This window comes from Arvicola amphibius, chromosome 9 (genome assembly GCF_903992535.2).
Source record: "Arvicola amphibius chromosome 9, mArvAmp1.2, whole genome shotgun sequence".
Classification (NCBI taxonomy): Eukaryota; Metazoa; Chordata; class Mammalia; order Rodentia; family Cricetidae; genus Arvicola; species Arvicola amphibius.
The window spans coordinates 119,337,619-119,354,276 of NC_052055.2; the positions used below are offsets into that span (position 1 = coordinate 119,337,619).

The 16,658-nt window shown below is 45.3% G+C and overlaps 1 protein-coding gene across 1 annotated transcript in view; it reads right to left on the bottom strand.

Moving 5' to 3' along the window:
* Dnah8 (dynein axonemal heavy chain 8) overlaps positions 1-16,658 on the bottom strand; it is a 225,044-nt gene that overhangs the window by 133,576 nt on the left and 74,810 nt on the right. The window contains exons 36-47 of the mRNA XM_038342351.1: positions 16,372-16,525; positions 14,164-14,327; positions 12,729-12,831; positions 11,369-11,473; positions 10,481-10,642; positions 8,265-8,489; positions 6,184-6,356; positions 4,989-5,167; positions 2,985-3,172; positions 1,607-1,693; positions 1,408-1,515; positions 801-935 (exon numbers count right to left, since the gene is read on the bottom strand). Of these exons, the coding sequence (XP_038198279.1) occupies positions 801-935; positions 1,408-1,515; positions 1,607-1,693; positions 2,985-3,172; positions 4,989-5,167; positions 6,184-6,356; positions 8,265-8,489; positions 10,481-10,642; positions 11,369-11,473; positions 12,729-12,831; positions 14,164-14,327; positions 16,372-16,525 (1,783 nt within the window). The remainder of the gene's footprint in view (positions 1-800; positions 936-1,407; positions 1,516-1,606; positions 1,694-2,984; positions 3,173-4,988; positions 5,168-6,183; positions 6,357-8,264; positions 8,490-10,480; positions 10,643-11,368; positions 11,474-12,728; positions 12,832-14,163; positions 14,328-16,371; positions 16,526-16,658) is intronic.

Consider the following 16,658-nt stretch of genomic DNA (forward strand, 5'->3'; position numbering starts at 1 on the left):
ACACATACACGCACTTACACAGATACAGAGAAACACATGCACACACACACACACAGAGGGAGGGAGGGAGAGGGAGAGAGAGAGGGGGGCTAAGGAGATACACAGTGGGCAAAGGCACTTGCTGCCAAGCTTGACAACCTCAGCTCAGTCGTTGGGACCCACACGGTAGAAGAAAACCAACTCCCAAAAGTTGTCATCTGACATCTCATGATGTGTCTGTTGATCCATACAAGCATTTGCACACATGCACCCACATACATGCATGTGTGCACACACACAAACAACAGACATGCACTCGCATACATGCATGTGTGCACACACAAACAATAGGTGGCAGGTGGCAGGAGAGGTGGCTCATTGATTAAGAGCACTCATTGCTCTTGCAGAGGGCCACACGGTAGGTCACAATTACCTAGAACTCCAGTTCCTCCAAGGACACATGTGCATGCATGGTACATATACAAACATATATTCAGGCAAAAAAATCATATATATATATGTATATATATATAAACATAAAATTAAAATTCAAAAAGAATTTTTAAAGGAAACTGGATTGAAACCTGGAACAGAAGCCCTCTCTGATGGCCTGATTTACTACACACAACCGGCAAGGGGAGGAACTTTCATTGGGTGCTGGTTAGACACACCAACTATCTTCGTGACTATTGCATTCAGAGCACAACATGTAAAGCTCCCTTGCCAGGTGAGCAGAAAGAAACTAGGTCAGGGTCAAGAGAGAGAGAGAGAGAGAGAGAGAGAGAGAGAGAGAGAGAGAGAGAGAGATCAGGGATATTTACCAATTTGGAAAGGTTCATGTCTCTTAGTCCTCGCATGACCGTACTTAATTCACTGTCCTCTGGCCGGGCTCTTTTCTGAGACCCAAGGGTCCTCAGCACAGACAGGATATTTCTCAGTCCAAAGTCATAGTGGACCTAGGGATGGGGAAAGGGAGAACAAAGAAACTTCACTGGAAACTTCCAAGTGCAGGCTCACCCTGTACAGATATTCTGCAGGCATTGCAGAGTGGCTATGCTGCAAAGTGTTGGGAACGCAATTCTTCTCCCTCTCCTTAGAGTAAAAAAGGAATCGTTCCATCAGAGAAAGCAAGGTAACAGGGCAGGATTCCAACCTACGTCTCTTTTCAGAATAAGACAGCCAGATGCAGTCTGAGAGACAAACAACAGATTCAAATGCCTAGCCTCTTGATGAGGACCCAAGTTCAGTTCCTGGGACCCACAGCTGGCAGCTTCCAACCGCTTGCAGCTCTAGCTCAGAAGGCTCTGCTGCCCTCTTCTGGCCTCTGTGGGTACCAGCCTTTACATGCACATACCCACACACACACAGACGCATAAGTTCAAACAAAAAATGCCTTACTGACGAAAGCAATAAATGTGCTGCTGTTACCTGTTTAGTAAGTTGCTCTTCACAGAGTTTATATAGGACGTAAAACTTCTGCGCCAAGATGACGTTTTCAAGGAAACCACAGCTCGCAAGTTTCACTCGCATAATGATCTGCGGATCGACACAGTGAGGCGTTTTAAAGCAACTTTACTGGGAGAAAGAGCAAACCACGTAGACTATCCGCTTAAGCCCTGACACGTACCTGCCTGTCGGGAACCATCATTGCAACTGTTCTGAACTGGATTTTTAAGTTTTCCGGCAGCTCCTGGCGCCCAGCATATCCAGGGTTCTAAGAGTTAAAATATATCTAACTTTCAATTATTGGTTCAATTTTTATTTCCTGGATATAAATACATTTCAGGCCCCTAATTTAGATTGTAAGGAAGTGTACAGGAATGTTAAATATATGGAATATTCTCACTTTCTCAAAAATGTGGACTGGAACATCCATATTTAATAAGATTTCATACCATACCTTTTTTAATATATCCATTTTTCAATTTGTTATTAAAGCTATACACAGTTTGGCCAAAAAAAAAAAATCAAGCATCTGTGTGTCTGCTGGTTTAAAATATAGAAAAAGGAAAAACAGAGCTGAAAAAAATAGAGCTGAGCAATTATAATCTAAAGTATGTTATTAGAAGAGAGGAGCTGGGGGGTGGGGGGTGACTGAGCAGTTAAGGGCACTGGTTGCTCTTGGAAACCCAGGTTCAGCTCCCATCACCCACACGGTAGCGGTAGCTCACAACCATCTATAATGGTACCAGTTCCAGTGAGAGGTGCTGTTTCAAAAGGTGATTTAACACGGAAAGACTCCACAGGTCCATTCATGGGAGCATGTGCAAGCATACACAGCATGTACCTGCATACATAGCACACACACAGCTAACTTCTCTTACCAGCTGTGTGATGTGAGCCTGAAATACCTCAACCAGAAGACCTTTACCCAGAGGCTCTTGCAGCTCTAGGGTGAGACGAGGGGCATGTGTGGGTAGTCAGCCTCACTTCCTTCTCCTGCCTATATAACCACGCCCACCCTAGGCCCTCTTGAAAGTGGATGCAGTTGGCCCCATGAGACCTGTGTGTGTCCCTCCTGGGTGGAAACTCTAAGCCAAAGCATGGTTTTCATTTTCTCTTTGCTATGCCATCCCACAATGATGCAGACAGTGACCACCTGATCGACCTAATACCAAAGTAAAGATGCGCAAAGCTGAGCCCACCCCAGTCAATCCATATGGACAGGAGGCACTGAGGAGGAAAGTTATCTTCGTGGTTTTAAGAAACATCTGTAAGAGCTGCTCTTGTAGAGCACTGGGGTTCAGGTCCCAGCACCCACATTAGACATCTCATGACTACCTTCAGACTTCAGCTCCAGAGTATCTGATGCCCTCTTCTGGCCTCTGTAGGCACTACACTCACATGCACACACCCACACATCGGCACACATAAGTAATTTAAAATAAGCCTTTTAAAAAAAAAAAAAACAAGAGTGAGTCCATGACTTTTGGCTAATTTATCCAGCAGTACACAGACTCATCTATTTATATCTGCAACAATTAACAATTTTCTCGTGTTCTCACCATTGTCAGGAAGATTCCAAATTCTGGATTCAAATCCACACAATCGCCATCTGAGAAAATGAACTGCTTTTTCCTCTCTTTCCTTGCCGTCAAAACTATGTAAATTTGTTGGGCCGCCACAGATAAGACAGGCAATTCAATTCTGTTAAACTCATCAAAACAGCCCCAGGAACCCGACTGCGCGAGACCTGGCAGGAGAGATGGTTAATTTGCAAAGTTTCCGCTGTGCAAGGCACCGTCTTGAGAGCCATCGGGTCTCCGAAGGCCCCCCCCCCCAAAAAAAAAAATTATGCCTAAACACAACGTATGTGCCGCTTCGCATCGGGCTGTTTAGGAAAGCGCCTTTCATCCTTGCGACAGGAGATGTTTAATTACTTGCATACCGTCACCAAACACAGGGAACTCAGTACCGAGCCCAAGGGAAAGTATGACAGCGACGTTGTAGGCAGGGGTCCTGAGAGGTGGTAAATCAGACTCTGCCTGTGAGGACCACCGCCTTCCATTAGGATGGGGAGGAACGGTTCTCCAGGCTCTGGGGGAAACAGCAGGATATGGGATGCCTCTCAGCAGGTCTGATCTCTCCGTGTTCTTTTATTACAGAGCGATAGGAATGTCAGGTTGCTGGATGAGATGGCCAGAGGGGTTTTTATGTATTTCTTACAAAGCCAAGCACAGAGGCAGGCCTGGAGATTGTGAGCACGGTTCCTTCCCGACTCTCTAAGGACGGGTGCCTTTATCACCCGCAGCTGTTCGAAATGCTTTATTTCTTCCGCCATTATTTTCCCAGTCTTCTGCTCTCGCCCTTGGGGACGCCCATTCTAAGGATGCTGGGATGTTTAGACCCTAACGTTTTTCTGTCAAACCTCCCATCTCCTCATCTTTTCTTAACTCAAGACAGAGCGGATTTTTTCCCCCTGTAAATTGTGGCTTCGTTCTCCTTGTGTCTCAATTGTTATTTTTTTTTCCCTAACAGCCTGGTTTCTTCAGTCGGCTAAAGAGTATAAAGATCTCAATTGTCTCTGAAGCTATTAATTTCACTGAGTTTATTGAGTTTTCTTCTGTTTCCTCTTTAATTCAGCTTAGCGGTCTTTATGCACTCTCTCCTCTCTGTTCGTGTGTGTGTGTGTGTGTGTGTGTGTGTGTGTGTGTGTTCTTCTTTGAGACAAGGTCTCATGTAGCCCAGATCTGTCTTGAACCCACTCTGTGGCCAAGACTGGCCTTGAACTCCTGACCCTCCTGCCTCTACCCGTGGAGTGCTGGGATTCCACAAGCACAACCACATGCTGTTTATCTGGTCCTGAGGATGGAGCTCAGGGCTCTACGCATGCTAGGCAAGCCTCTATCATCTCAAGCCTGGAGACTCCATATCATCCTGGACACCACCCTAGGCTCTTCTGGTCATGTTGAACCAATGGTTTTGACTACACTATTGTTTTAACACAGAGGCAAACTCCTGTTTGAGATGCCTGCCTCTGGTGCCTTGGAGGAAGGGATGGGAGAGGCAGGACAGCTCCCCTGACCCTTGCAGGGGCCCCATCCAGAATGTCCTCTGGCAGGACTCCTATTTCAGAGAGCTGAGTTACACCAAGTCAGACTGAGCTCTGACACCAATGTGCCCTTGGAGGTGTTTTCTTCCTCAGTGTTAGCCGAAATCACCTCTTTGTAATTGTGCTTTTAAAATAAACCCTTCCATTTCAGTGGGCTTTAGCCCAGCAAAGGCAAGTTGCATGTACCAATCTGCTCTGAAGACTAGCTCTCCTCCACTACTGTGTGACTGTTACAAATTGATTCTGTCTTCAGATTCCAATACACATTCAATGTACGCAACATAACATGATCAGCAGCACTGAGCCACGCTGAATTTATGCTAACCGGTCACTTTTTAACCAGATTGTTGTACGCTATAAAGCAACTGAGCCTAATGATGATAGTGTCATTTAACATTTATATCAAAAACACCAAAGGGCAATGAAAACATAGACTCACCAAAACTGAGATACTTGCCTTTGAAAATCCTTCCCAGGCCCCGGAAGTCCATCTGATCCGAGCAGTTGAACACAACCACGTACTTCCCCAGACACCTGCCCATGTCTTTGGTGGTTTCCGTTTTGCCCGTCCCGGCGGGTCCTGCTGGAGCCCCGCCCATGTTCATTCCCAAAGCCTGAGCCAGCGTGATGTAGCACCTGAAAGCCAGGGAAGAACCTGTCCGGCACAGAGCTTGGACGGCCCACGCGAAGCTGGCATCCACATCGAGCGGGATGGGAGAAGGCAAGAGGAAGCTGAACACACAAAATGATCCCGCTGTGACTTTACCTGAAAGCGGACTCCATCGACATGGCAGTAAATCCGCAGACACGTACTGAGTGCTTTCTGCGTGTGGCAGACTGAACTGAGGGTGGCGGGGGATGTGAAGGTGGAAAAGATTCGCACCCTGCCGGGCGACAGCACCCAGCATTGACTGAGACAGACTCGGCCAAGAAACTTTAAATTCAGTTTCCACATCTGAGAAACTGAGAGACTGGCAGACTATGGCACTGCCCTCAGGAGGCAGAGGCAGGGGCATCGCTGCCAGTTTAAGACCAGTCCAGGACACACAGCGAATCTCCCGTGCCAGCCAGGGTTACATTGTGAGACTTTATCTCAACAAAAACAAAACAAGCAGAGTGTGATAATTTCCTTCCTTTAATCTCAGCACCCTGGAAGCAGAGGCAGGGGAATTGCTGTGAGTTCCAGGTCAGTCTAGTCTACATAAGTGTCAGGTCAGCCAGGGGTAAACAGTGAAGCCCTGTCTCAAAAATAAATAAATAAAATAAATGAAAGAACAAAAACTGCAAACCCAGCAGACTACATTGAACGCTATCAAAGGTGCTTTCCTTTTTGCAATGTTATTAACTTCCTTTATGGTTTCAGGGCATTTTTCCCTCTCGCAACCTCTCAAAATCATTATTAAATTACTCAAAGCAAACATTCAATCTTGATTTTATTCTTTCGTCTGTTTCTACTTCATAAAACATTAATGCATGTGTCCGTGCAAGCAACAGTGAGGGTTATTTCAATGTTAGGCTGCATTTGATAGCCCAGCACAGACCCAAGATGGCAGCAACATGAGTTTATGAATATTTCAGTGTGTTTTTTTTTTAATGTAGTCTAAGCATGTCATTTAATTACCAAGTATAACCACGAGCGCCGGGTTTCCTACCTGTCGGTTAACGGGGTGATCACAAGGCGATCTGTGCAGCCGAGAAATTCGTTTTGGTAAATGAAATCAACATCTGTGATGGACACCACAGTCTGATCCAAATCTTCCTTGAAATAAAATCTGCTCTGCTTCAGCCACTCAAAGTCAGTAACTGACTTGATGTGCATTTTCACCTTGAAAACCCAAAGCACGAAAAGTGACAGACTGACAGCAACAGCCTGGAACCTCAGCAGGTGGGTGGTTGCGACCACTCACAAGTAAGCTGGCTAGTCTCCATTTAACAGGATGTATTGCCAGCCTTCTTGTACTGACACCACACTGGGTGAGCACAGGGAGACATGGGGTCTGCCTTCCGGAGCTTACCAAAAACAGAAGAGTGGGGCAAAGTTAAGAAATTTCAATGAACTACAAACCACACTGCTACAAAAAGTCAAGGGAGATGGCTCGGCAATTAAGAGCACTTGCTCCTAACTGCCCAGATTCAGTTCCCAGCACCAGCACAGTGGCTCCAGTTCCGGGGCTCTGACTCCCTCTTCTGGCCTCCATGGGCACTGCATGCACATGATGCTCGCCTGCACGTGATGTGATGGACTAGCTTCCGGCTCCTGCCACCACGCTGGGCCATCCCTGCCTTCACGGACTCTAACCATGAGCCGAAATCAACCCTGCCATCCTTAAGCCAAACCATGGCATTTTATCACAGCCACAGAGCAGCAGGCAACACAGGAGCTAAGCAGAAGCACAGCACGTGGTCCTGTCTTTCCCCTGGTTGTGGACCCACGTGACCAGCTACCTCGAGCTGCTCCCTCCCTAGAGATGCTTTCCTGTCAAGTTCCACTGGATGCTAAGGACTGGACAATGGCCATCCACATTCACCAAGGCTTGCTCCCACCCAACTTGAAGTTCTCCTTTCTCAGCTGGTCCCCCACAGCTCACCACCTGTCCTGACTAAGCTGTGTCATGCACTTGGGCATTTGTTTAGGAGAGCAATTAATTCTTAACAAACTAATTGGTTCCAGACTTTTGAAACTAGTACCTGGGAAAAGCAACTTTATATCCTCCATTACCACTCATGCGCCCTTTTGCCTGTATCCTGTCTTTCCTCAGCTAATCAAACTTTTCCTCGGACTCTTTTCTCAGTGTTATCCTGTACTAAAAGATAACTGTTGTTCTGGTTTCAATTATGACAGTGTCTTGCTTTGTTTTTATGTGTGTGTGTGTGTGTGTGTGTGTGTGTGTGTGTGTTAGATGAATCCATAAAAAAACATAATTGGGGCGCTGGAGAGATGACTCAGAGGTTAAAAGCACTGGCTGCTCTTCCAGAGGTCCTGAGTTCAATTCCCAGAAACCACACCGGGGGCTCACAACCATCTGTACTGAGATCTGGCGCCCTCTTCTGGTGCGCAGGCATACATGCAGGCAGAACATTGGATACATACATAATAAATAAATAAATCTTTTTTAAAAAAAACCATAATTGACAGTCAAAATTTAAACCCTAAGTGAAGCTCCATGGCTTGGAAATGGTCTTTCTACCTCTACAGAAAGAAGCGCAGGAAAAGGCACTGCGTTTGGCACTGGGCAATGTTTCTTTGAGTGGTTTCCTTAACCGAGCTGTGTGATGTTTTTGTTTGTGACTTTAGTTCTGCATGGCGGTGCACGCCTTTCATTCCAGCACTAAGGAGGCTGAGGCAGAGGGATGTGTGAGTTTGCAGCCAGCCTGGCCTACAGAGCGAGTCCCAGGACATCTAAGGAAACACAGCGAGACCCTATCTCAAAAATACATGTGCGTTCATTCCAACAAAGCGTTTTAAAAGCAAACAACAGAAAAAGGAATAAAACAAAAAAAAAAATCAGAAACCAAGTTTTTCCGAAGAACAATACATGAAAACACACACATGTTGTTTGAAGCCGCCAAGGTACCTACTCAGGCGTAGACATTTATGAAAGAGACCCACGAGGAACTAGAGCGCATGCCAGTTCATTATTCTGGATAACATCCGAGCGCTCACTACTAGCTTCTAGACTAAATCACTTTGACAAGGCAGGGGCGGGGGGCGGGGCAGAGGAGGATACTTTACCAAGTCATCAAAAATATCTCTCTGGTGTACGTGGATGGTGATCAAAGTCTCAAACTTCACTCTGTCAAACTTGCTAAGGTCGTGCGTTGTCTGACTGATGAGAGTATTCAGAATATCCAGAAATTTCTGGTTGGTAATTTGCATGATTTTCCTGTCATCCTTCGCGTTGTTTAGAGCCTCCTCTGAGTCATGCGTCCACAGCATCTGGATGCCCAGAAGCCCAACCTGCAGACGCACAGGGACAGCACGTGTGCAGCTCGTTCCGGTTGCCGCTTATTCACGCAGCAAACGGGGCTGTTTTTTTTAAGCATTAAGTAAAAATTCTATTTGTGTGTGTGTGTGTGTGTGTGTGTGTGTGTGTGTGTGTGTGTGCGCGCGCGCACATACATAAAACATTCTAGGAGGAAATAGTATAAAATATAGCCATCATTTCCAAGTGGCATAAATATAAGTAATTTTTATCCCTATTTTGTAGTTTTCAAATTTTCCCAGATTTTCATAGCAATCCTCGACTGCATTCACAATCTTTAAAAATAGGTTCTAAGAGAAAGCAGAGATGGGGTATTTGGTAATTTTTTTAAATTAACTTGATAGCAGGCAGATTTCACCTATTTGAAAAAAAACTGCTTTAAAGGAATAACACTGGAAGAAACCCGGGAAGGCACGCAGCATTTCCATTAAGTCCTGTGCAGTTCCTCCACTGCTCTGAACTGCTGCTCATGCTCCTCCGAATGCTAATTCCCCAGCCTGAGAGAGCCTCGGGAATACATAGCAGCCGGCCGTGCTTCCCAAGGAGAGAAAATGTCACCTTAGCCCTAAGAAGCCCATTTTTTTCCAGCTTACCAAGGAAAACTTGCTTTTAATCTTTATCAAGAGCATCAAATATCACCAAGGCAACTAAAAAACATTAAAGCTGCCTCACTAAAATCACCTCTGTGGTGGAGGTTAATCCTTGTCTGTGCTTATACAGGTTGAATAATTAATGTCCAATCATTTTTAGCTGTCTCCAAAGTGTGCTCATTAATTCAGGAACTAATTGGAGTTCACCTGGGGCAGGAAACAGAGTTAGGACAAAACTCTGTTGTTTATTTTTCCCTTTGGGAATCTCTTCTAGCTCTTGCTACTTAAGAAGAGACTGAAAACCACTTCTCATTTGTCCTGGGTGAAATCCTAATGGGAGGGACAGTTCTTCATTCCCTACACTGGGGTTTAACAGTACTTAACACATCACAGGGAGCTCATAAGAGACATGGGCCAGAACTGTCGCCAAGAGCACCCATTGCCTCCCTGACAAGAGGGGATGCATGCCAGGAAAATGTATGGTTAGTTCCCCTATGCGTGTCCATATCCTCAACAGTCCTTAATGCTGCGACCATTGTGGGATGATCTTTTTGTGCGCTGTGAAAGCAGGTCACACTGGTTGGTTTAATAAAAGGCTGAATGGCCAATAGCTAGGCAGGATCTGAGGGGCAGAGAGGAGGCTGGGAAGAATGGAGGAGTCGTGAGGAGACACAGGAATGCAGAGCAAGCAGCATGGGCTTTACAAAGAGAAGGTAATCGAGCCACGTAAAGAATGTAGACTAAAAGATATGGGCTAATTTAAGTTATAAGAGCTAGTTAGAAACAAGCCCAAGCTATCAGCCAAGCTCTCATAATTAATAAGAAGTCTCTGTGTCATTAGTGGGAGCCAATGGTCCTGATGAAAAAGTCCAATTACGTGTGACACTTTAATTCAGTTCTGCACGTTGTGCTGATCCCCAATCATACAATTATTTTTTTCTTGTTAATTCACAATTGTAATTTTGCTACTGTTATGAATCTCAATGTACATGTCTGATATGCAACTCCCCCAAAGGGGTTGCGACCCACAGTTTGAGAACCACTGATCTGTAAGATGAAATTTTCCATTTGCTGTTTGAGTCTTGGCATATATCCTTAAGAACGAGAGGCCGGGTGAGATGACGCACGCCTTTAATCCCAGCACTCGGGAGGCAGAGGCAGGCGGATCTCTCTGAGTTCCAGGCCAGCCTGGTCTACAGAGTGAGTTCCAGGGCAGTCAAAGCTACACAGAGAAACCCTGTAGGGGGGACAGGGGCCAGCATGGTACAGAACGGGGTAAACGAGGTAGAACCACAGCAGCCCCCACCCATCAGGCTCAGCACAGCCCCCCTCTATTTCCACATCCTCCCATCATTAGTGAACAGTGTGGCCCTCACCTGTGCTGGGAAGTTGTGGAGGAAAGGTAGCAGGAGAAACCCCGAATCGCTGATTTGATAGAAGGCAGACCGGATTATATTATGCAATGACGACATCTGGACTTTTAACAAGTCCAGAAGCCAAATCTCTACGGGACCTTTGGCCATAACTGGAGTATCCAACTAAAAAGAAATAATAAATATGTAACAAATATTCATATGGTATTTTTATAAACTGTCACACTTGTAAATCCTAGTACTGCGACACAGAATAAACTCTCCTGTAGTTCACATCAAATATTTATTGGTTAATTTTGTGTAAGCACTGCGTGCATGTGGGTGCATATGTATATTTAAACAAATGCACCCATGCATGTATAGTGGCCCCAGCTTTAGATTTTTGTATTTTATTTTTACTTCTCTCCCAACCCCGTGTGCAGGTGTGTGTACGCAAGCACGCAATACATGCATGTGGGTGCCCAAGGAGGCCAGAAGAGGGTGTTGGGTCTTCTGGAACTGGAGTTATAGGTGGTTATAATCCACTGATATGGGTGCTGGGTACCCAACTCAGATCCTCTGAAGGGCAGCCACTCTTAACTACTGAGCTATCTCTCCAGCTCTCTGGGCAAAATATTGAAAGCATGGGTGGAAGAAATTAAAAATATAACTAGAAGAGACCATGGAGATCATGTAGTCTAAACGCTTTTATTGCTGATAAAATGAGTCTCAGAGAAGTTAAGTGACTCACCTACATTAATTTATAATAAAACTAGAGCTATAGAATTAGACCCCAAGGTTGCTCGCCCTAGTCCCCATATCTGTTCTTCTTCATAAGTGAATTGTATTCTCCTCAACCTAAATGGTCAAGGAAATCCTAGCAACAACTTTTTTTCAAAAGAAATAAATTACCACAATTTTTTCTCCTTCTCTTGATATAACAGCCATCATTCGATCGTAGTCTTTGGCATGAAATGTCACCTCGTTTATGTTGTCAGACACTGCAGGGAGATGCGGCTGAAAGAGACACGAGGCAGAGCCAAAACATCACACATGGGGCCAAACACAGAAGCTACTGAGATGCCTTTTAAAGCCTTAGCAGAGGCTGGAGAGACAGCTCAACAGCTAAGAGCATTTCCTGTCATTCCACAAGACTCAAGATCAGTCAGTTCCCAGCATCTATACTGGGCAGCTCTCAACCGCCTGTAGCTCCAGCTCCAGGGGCTCTGATGCCCTCTTCTGGCCTCCGTAGCTACTGCACCCATATGTACATGCACATACACAAAATTACAAACAAGATCATTTTTAAAGCACAAAACCTTGGTATTTTTTGTCTTCATGAAACACAAGAGAATCTATTTTCTTAGCTCAAAAATGAAAATAAAATGGTAATAAAAAAAAAAAACAGCAATAGAGACCACCACAACCCTTGATTAATTTAAAGGCGCACGGTTTGCTGAAAACAGTTAGGTTAGCTTAGAACTCACTATGTAGTCCAGACTGGATCTGCTCCTCTTGCCTCAGCCTCCCGAGTTCTGGGATTAAAGGTGTATGCCACGACAACCAACGGTGGCCCACTTTTTAAAATCCTATGACATTGTCCCCGAGTCCAGCAAATGTCACTTCTTATACTCCAGATTGTCTCAGTGACCATCCCTTTGTGCTCTCCAGATGGAGACTGAACCATACCACCCCAGCCTGCTTCCCGGCCAGGCACAGGTCCCTCTTACTTTCTCTCTCGACTGTCTTCTCCTTTCACAGATCTTACAGCTAAGGAAACCCAGGCCTTGGTGGTTAGTGAACGGGGCGTGTGTGAGGCCAATTGGCTCTAAGATCATGCAAAACAGGGCATTTTATCATCATACTTTGTGCATGTGTGCAGATGTGTATTCATGTGTATGCATGTGTGCTGGAGCGGGTGCTCAGAACATTACACGCCATCCTCAAGGACTAATCTTCCTTGTATGGTGAAACAGAGCCTGGAATTCACCGAGTCAGCTAGGCTAGCTAGCCAGCGAGCCCTAGGGGTCTGCCCATTTCTGCCTCCACGGTGCTGGTATTAGAAGAATGCACCATTGTTCCCAGGACTTTCTTTTAACATAGGTTCTGGGAATTGAACTTGGGTCCTCATGTCTTTATGGCAAGCCACTTTACCAACTGAACCATCCTCCCAGCTGTACCATCAGGATTTTTGGTTCTCATCCTTCTTGCCTTGCACTGTTAAGACAAGAACTCTATCTCTGTTCTTGATTACAGGATGTTCGGGTCATACCTGTATGGTGTGGGAGTCACTGGCCTGTCCGAGGATTTCCAGCAGAACCGGGTCAGAGACAAAGAAGAATCTCGGAAACAGCAATCGCTTCTTCTCCAAATACCTTCAAACAGTCAAGAGCATCTTACTGAATGATTCCTTTGGTTTGAATTTATTTACTTTTATTTCATGTGCATTGGTGTTTTGCCTGTGTGTGTGTGTATGTATGTATGTATGTATGTATGTGAGGGTGTCAGATCCCCTGGAACTGAAGTTATAGACAGTTGTGACCTGAAAAGTGAATGCTGGAAATTGAACCTGGGTCCTCTGGAAGAGCAGCCAACGCGTTTAACGGCTGGTTTAACGGCTGAGCCATCTCTACAGCTCCCCTTTGTTTGTTTGTTGTGGCCAATCAGAGAAAAGCAAACACCAACAGACATTTCCCATAGGCCTCTGGGATACTTGGTGAGAACCAGAGTCTAGCAGGGAAGGCACTTGGGGGAAGAAGAAGGTTTCAAAACGATGGAGGGAAGAAGCAAGGCCACCTCTATCATCTGTCACAATCTTTCCTCTAGTCAGGAGCCCTCCCATGAACCTTTGTTAGAGTACTGGGGGCATTCATAGCTTAAATTTGGGATGATACTGTCTCCAACCCAGGACATTCTGAGGATGAAACGGAGGCCACCTATCCGTGAGGCTAGAGCAGAGGCACAGACCTGGCCAGACCAGAATGTGTCACCACCATACTCTGAACAGAAACCGAGAATGAACTCTGCTTTAATGTTGAAAAGCTTCCAGAAGTGTCTTTGGGGGAAAAAGCACCCATACATTTGTTGGGCCATCTTTTCTCTTACTGCTCACCTCTACTCCAAGCTCAAAGTGGGTTCAATCTAATCCCCTAAAAGAGAAGTCTACATACCCTGCAATCTGTAAACGGGACTTTATTTGAAAGAGGGTCTCTGAGGGTATATTGAATTTAAACATCTTTTCTTAAAAGAGAATTGTGTTTTAGTGTATGTCCCCTGATCCCGAGGAAACAACGTCCTATGTACAGTACACACAATAGCAAGTGCCCTCAGAAGAGAAACAGAAGAAATGAAGGCCACGTGAAGACACAGGCATCAGGGTTGTGACACCAGCCTGAGAAGCCCCAGGGCTACTACAGCTCCATCACTAGCTCCAGGGGAGGCTGACACCTTGATGCCACACCTCTGGCTGACAGACCTGGGACTGAACTAACGTCTGGTGCTTCAAGCCATCAGTTTGTGGTGACTGGCACAACAGTCCTGGGAAGCTAACGTGATGCTTTCGCCTACCCATTCCACGTTGTTCTTACTGAAAAATCGAAGGTAAGGGAATTTAGGTAGGTTCCTGTTTCCAGTTGAAGCATCCCTAGGAACACATGCAATGCAGACAGGACTAGGAAAGTGGCTTGGGAGGAAGCGCGATGTCTCACCCCGTGAGCGACTTCTGACAGACCTCCAGCTGCTCGTGCAAGTGGGGCAAAAGCTGCCCCATGGTCTCATCCCCAACGCAGCAGCTGATCACGTTGGGGTTCTCGTGAGCTCGCTGCATTATTTTGACCCATGACTTGTCAATATTCTGGAAACGTTTGGCTTCCTAAAAGCAAATCCGCAGTTGGGTAAAGATTAGCATCTAGATAATTGAAAAGAGCAAGTGCTTCACTTCCTAATTCCTTCCAGTCCTTCAAACCCAGCCTGTGTTCATCTCGGGCTACATCATTTAGATAAAAAAAATTTTTTTTTCTTTTCTTCGTCTGAATTCATTCTGAAGAACGAGACCCCCAAACCTGCAAAGCCACTTATTAAAATGCCGCTTGATCGCAACGGGGTTTATCACTTATTTGTTTCCTTGCATTTAATATAGTTTTGAAGTGCCACATGATTAATTCGCAGAGCTATCAACTTAAAGTTCAAATCTAGTCTTTCGGCACCCCAGGTGTTTTGGTTTGATGAGCAAACTGAAGAGGCAACGGAGATAATTTGATCTCAGAGTCCTTGGAAATCACAGCCCCACAGTACCTCAGGGAAAAGGGGAGGGGGAGGAGGGACCACGGGATTCACAAAACAAAGCTTCATTTGCATATTTGCAAATAAATATTTCCTTGGTCTTGTGGATGATATTACATTTTTCGTCCAATTGCAAAAATGCCTCTGGAAACTGGCATAATTTCATCTCTTTTTAAAATGCTATTTCCTAATTAAAAAAACAGGCTTTAGTATTAGGTTCTACAACAAAATGTGTTGCAAAGAGAAATGAGCTGTTTCCATGCTTTTTATCCTTGATTTATAATCTGCATAGATCCTGTCTATTTAGGATGAGGAGGCTGAATTGTAAAAGAGGGAGAGTTACCTTCAGAGTAAACTATTTGTTACTGACTTTTTTTTTTGTCTCAGGAAGCCTACAGCTGGCTTTGAACTCACCATATATCCAAGGATGACCTGGATTTCTCATCCTCCTGCCTTCAGCTCCTCCATGCTGGGATTGCAGCTATGCACCAGCATGCATGGTTTATGTGCTACTGGGGAATTGCACCCAGAGCTTCTCAAGTGCTTGGCAAACACTGCCAGCAGAACCACCTTCCCAGTCTCCAGGCTCCACACGGAGGCGTCTCACCACGCATTTCTAAACTGGGTCTTCCTTCACACTGTTTACTCCTGGCCTGCTAGTCATGGGTTTACTAACAGTTAATCTGTACTTAACTAAACATAGATTAATTTTAATACTACTATTCTCAGAGATGAAACAATAGCTTGTTGGTAGTCTATTTGAATGCATGTTAACCTACTCAATCTCAAGACTCCACCATTGGAAACTACGGATTTTCTTCTTTCTACTGGTGTGAATTAGAAATCGGTGCCCTGTGTTGTCTGTGTTCCGGTAAAAATTTAAATTATTTTTTATTTTAATTATGCGTACAAAGGGGAGTGCTGCCCATGAGCGCCTACGGAAGCTAGAAGAGGACATGGAGTCCCCTGGAGCTGGAGTAACAGGCAGTTGTCAGCCACCTAATGGGGGTGCTAAGAATAGAATTCAGGTCTTTTGCGAGAGCATTGAGTTCTCTTCACAGCGGAGCCGGCTCTCAGACCTAAAACTTTATTTTTAGACAACAGTCTGGGCCATAGTTTGCCAACCCCTGACCACACGAGCCAGAGTGGTGGTCAGTGTGTAAAGATGCCCGATGCCAAGCGGGATGATGTGGGCTCAGTCTCCAGGACCTGCATGGTAGAAGTAGAGAATCGACTCACACGGCTCATCTCCATATGTGTCGCATGTCGTCATGTATACACATACACGCATTTGTATGTACACACAAAGTAAATAAAATGTAAAAAAAAAAAATTAAGACTTAACCATATATCTTTGGGAAGATTTTCATAGATGACACCAAATATTTTTTGAATAGCAATAGGGATTGAACATAGGTCTCCATGAGCGCTAGGCAAGCACCACTCCACTGAGCTGTAGCCCCAGCCCTCTTTTCCATTTTCGTTCTGGGAAGGGTCTTACACAGTAGCTCAGGCAGGCCTTCAACTTATAATTCCCCTGCCTCACACTCCTGAGCAGTTGCGTTCACAGGCCTGCACCACCAGGCCCAGCTCACCAAAAAAATCCTATAAATAACTACGAAAGCTGTATTTACCTGAGGCAGCTGTTTGGCAATGTCCCCACCTACAAAGACGGCTTCCAGATAGACCCACAGGTTCTGGACCACCAGCCACTCTTCAATGATATCCGAGGAAGTGGACAATTTAAACACCCAATTCTGGATATTCTTTTTGAATGGAGCATTATATCTACAAAGGGAGAATATGAAACATGTTTCAGATTGCTGTGAGGATGGTCTGTCGCTAGGATTTGCAGACCTATTTGGGGCTTCACAGGTATCTGGAGGAGGGTCTCCCGGAATAAAGAATTTCTCAAATAACC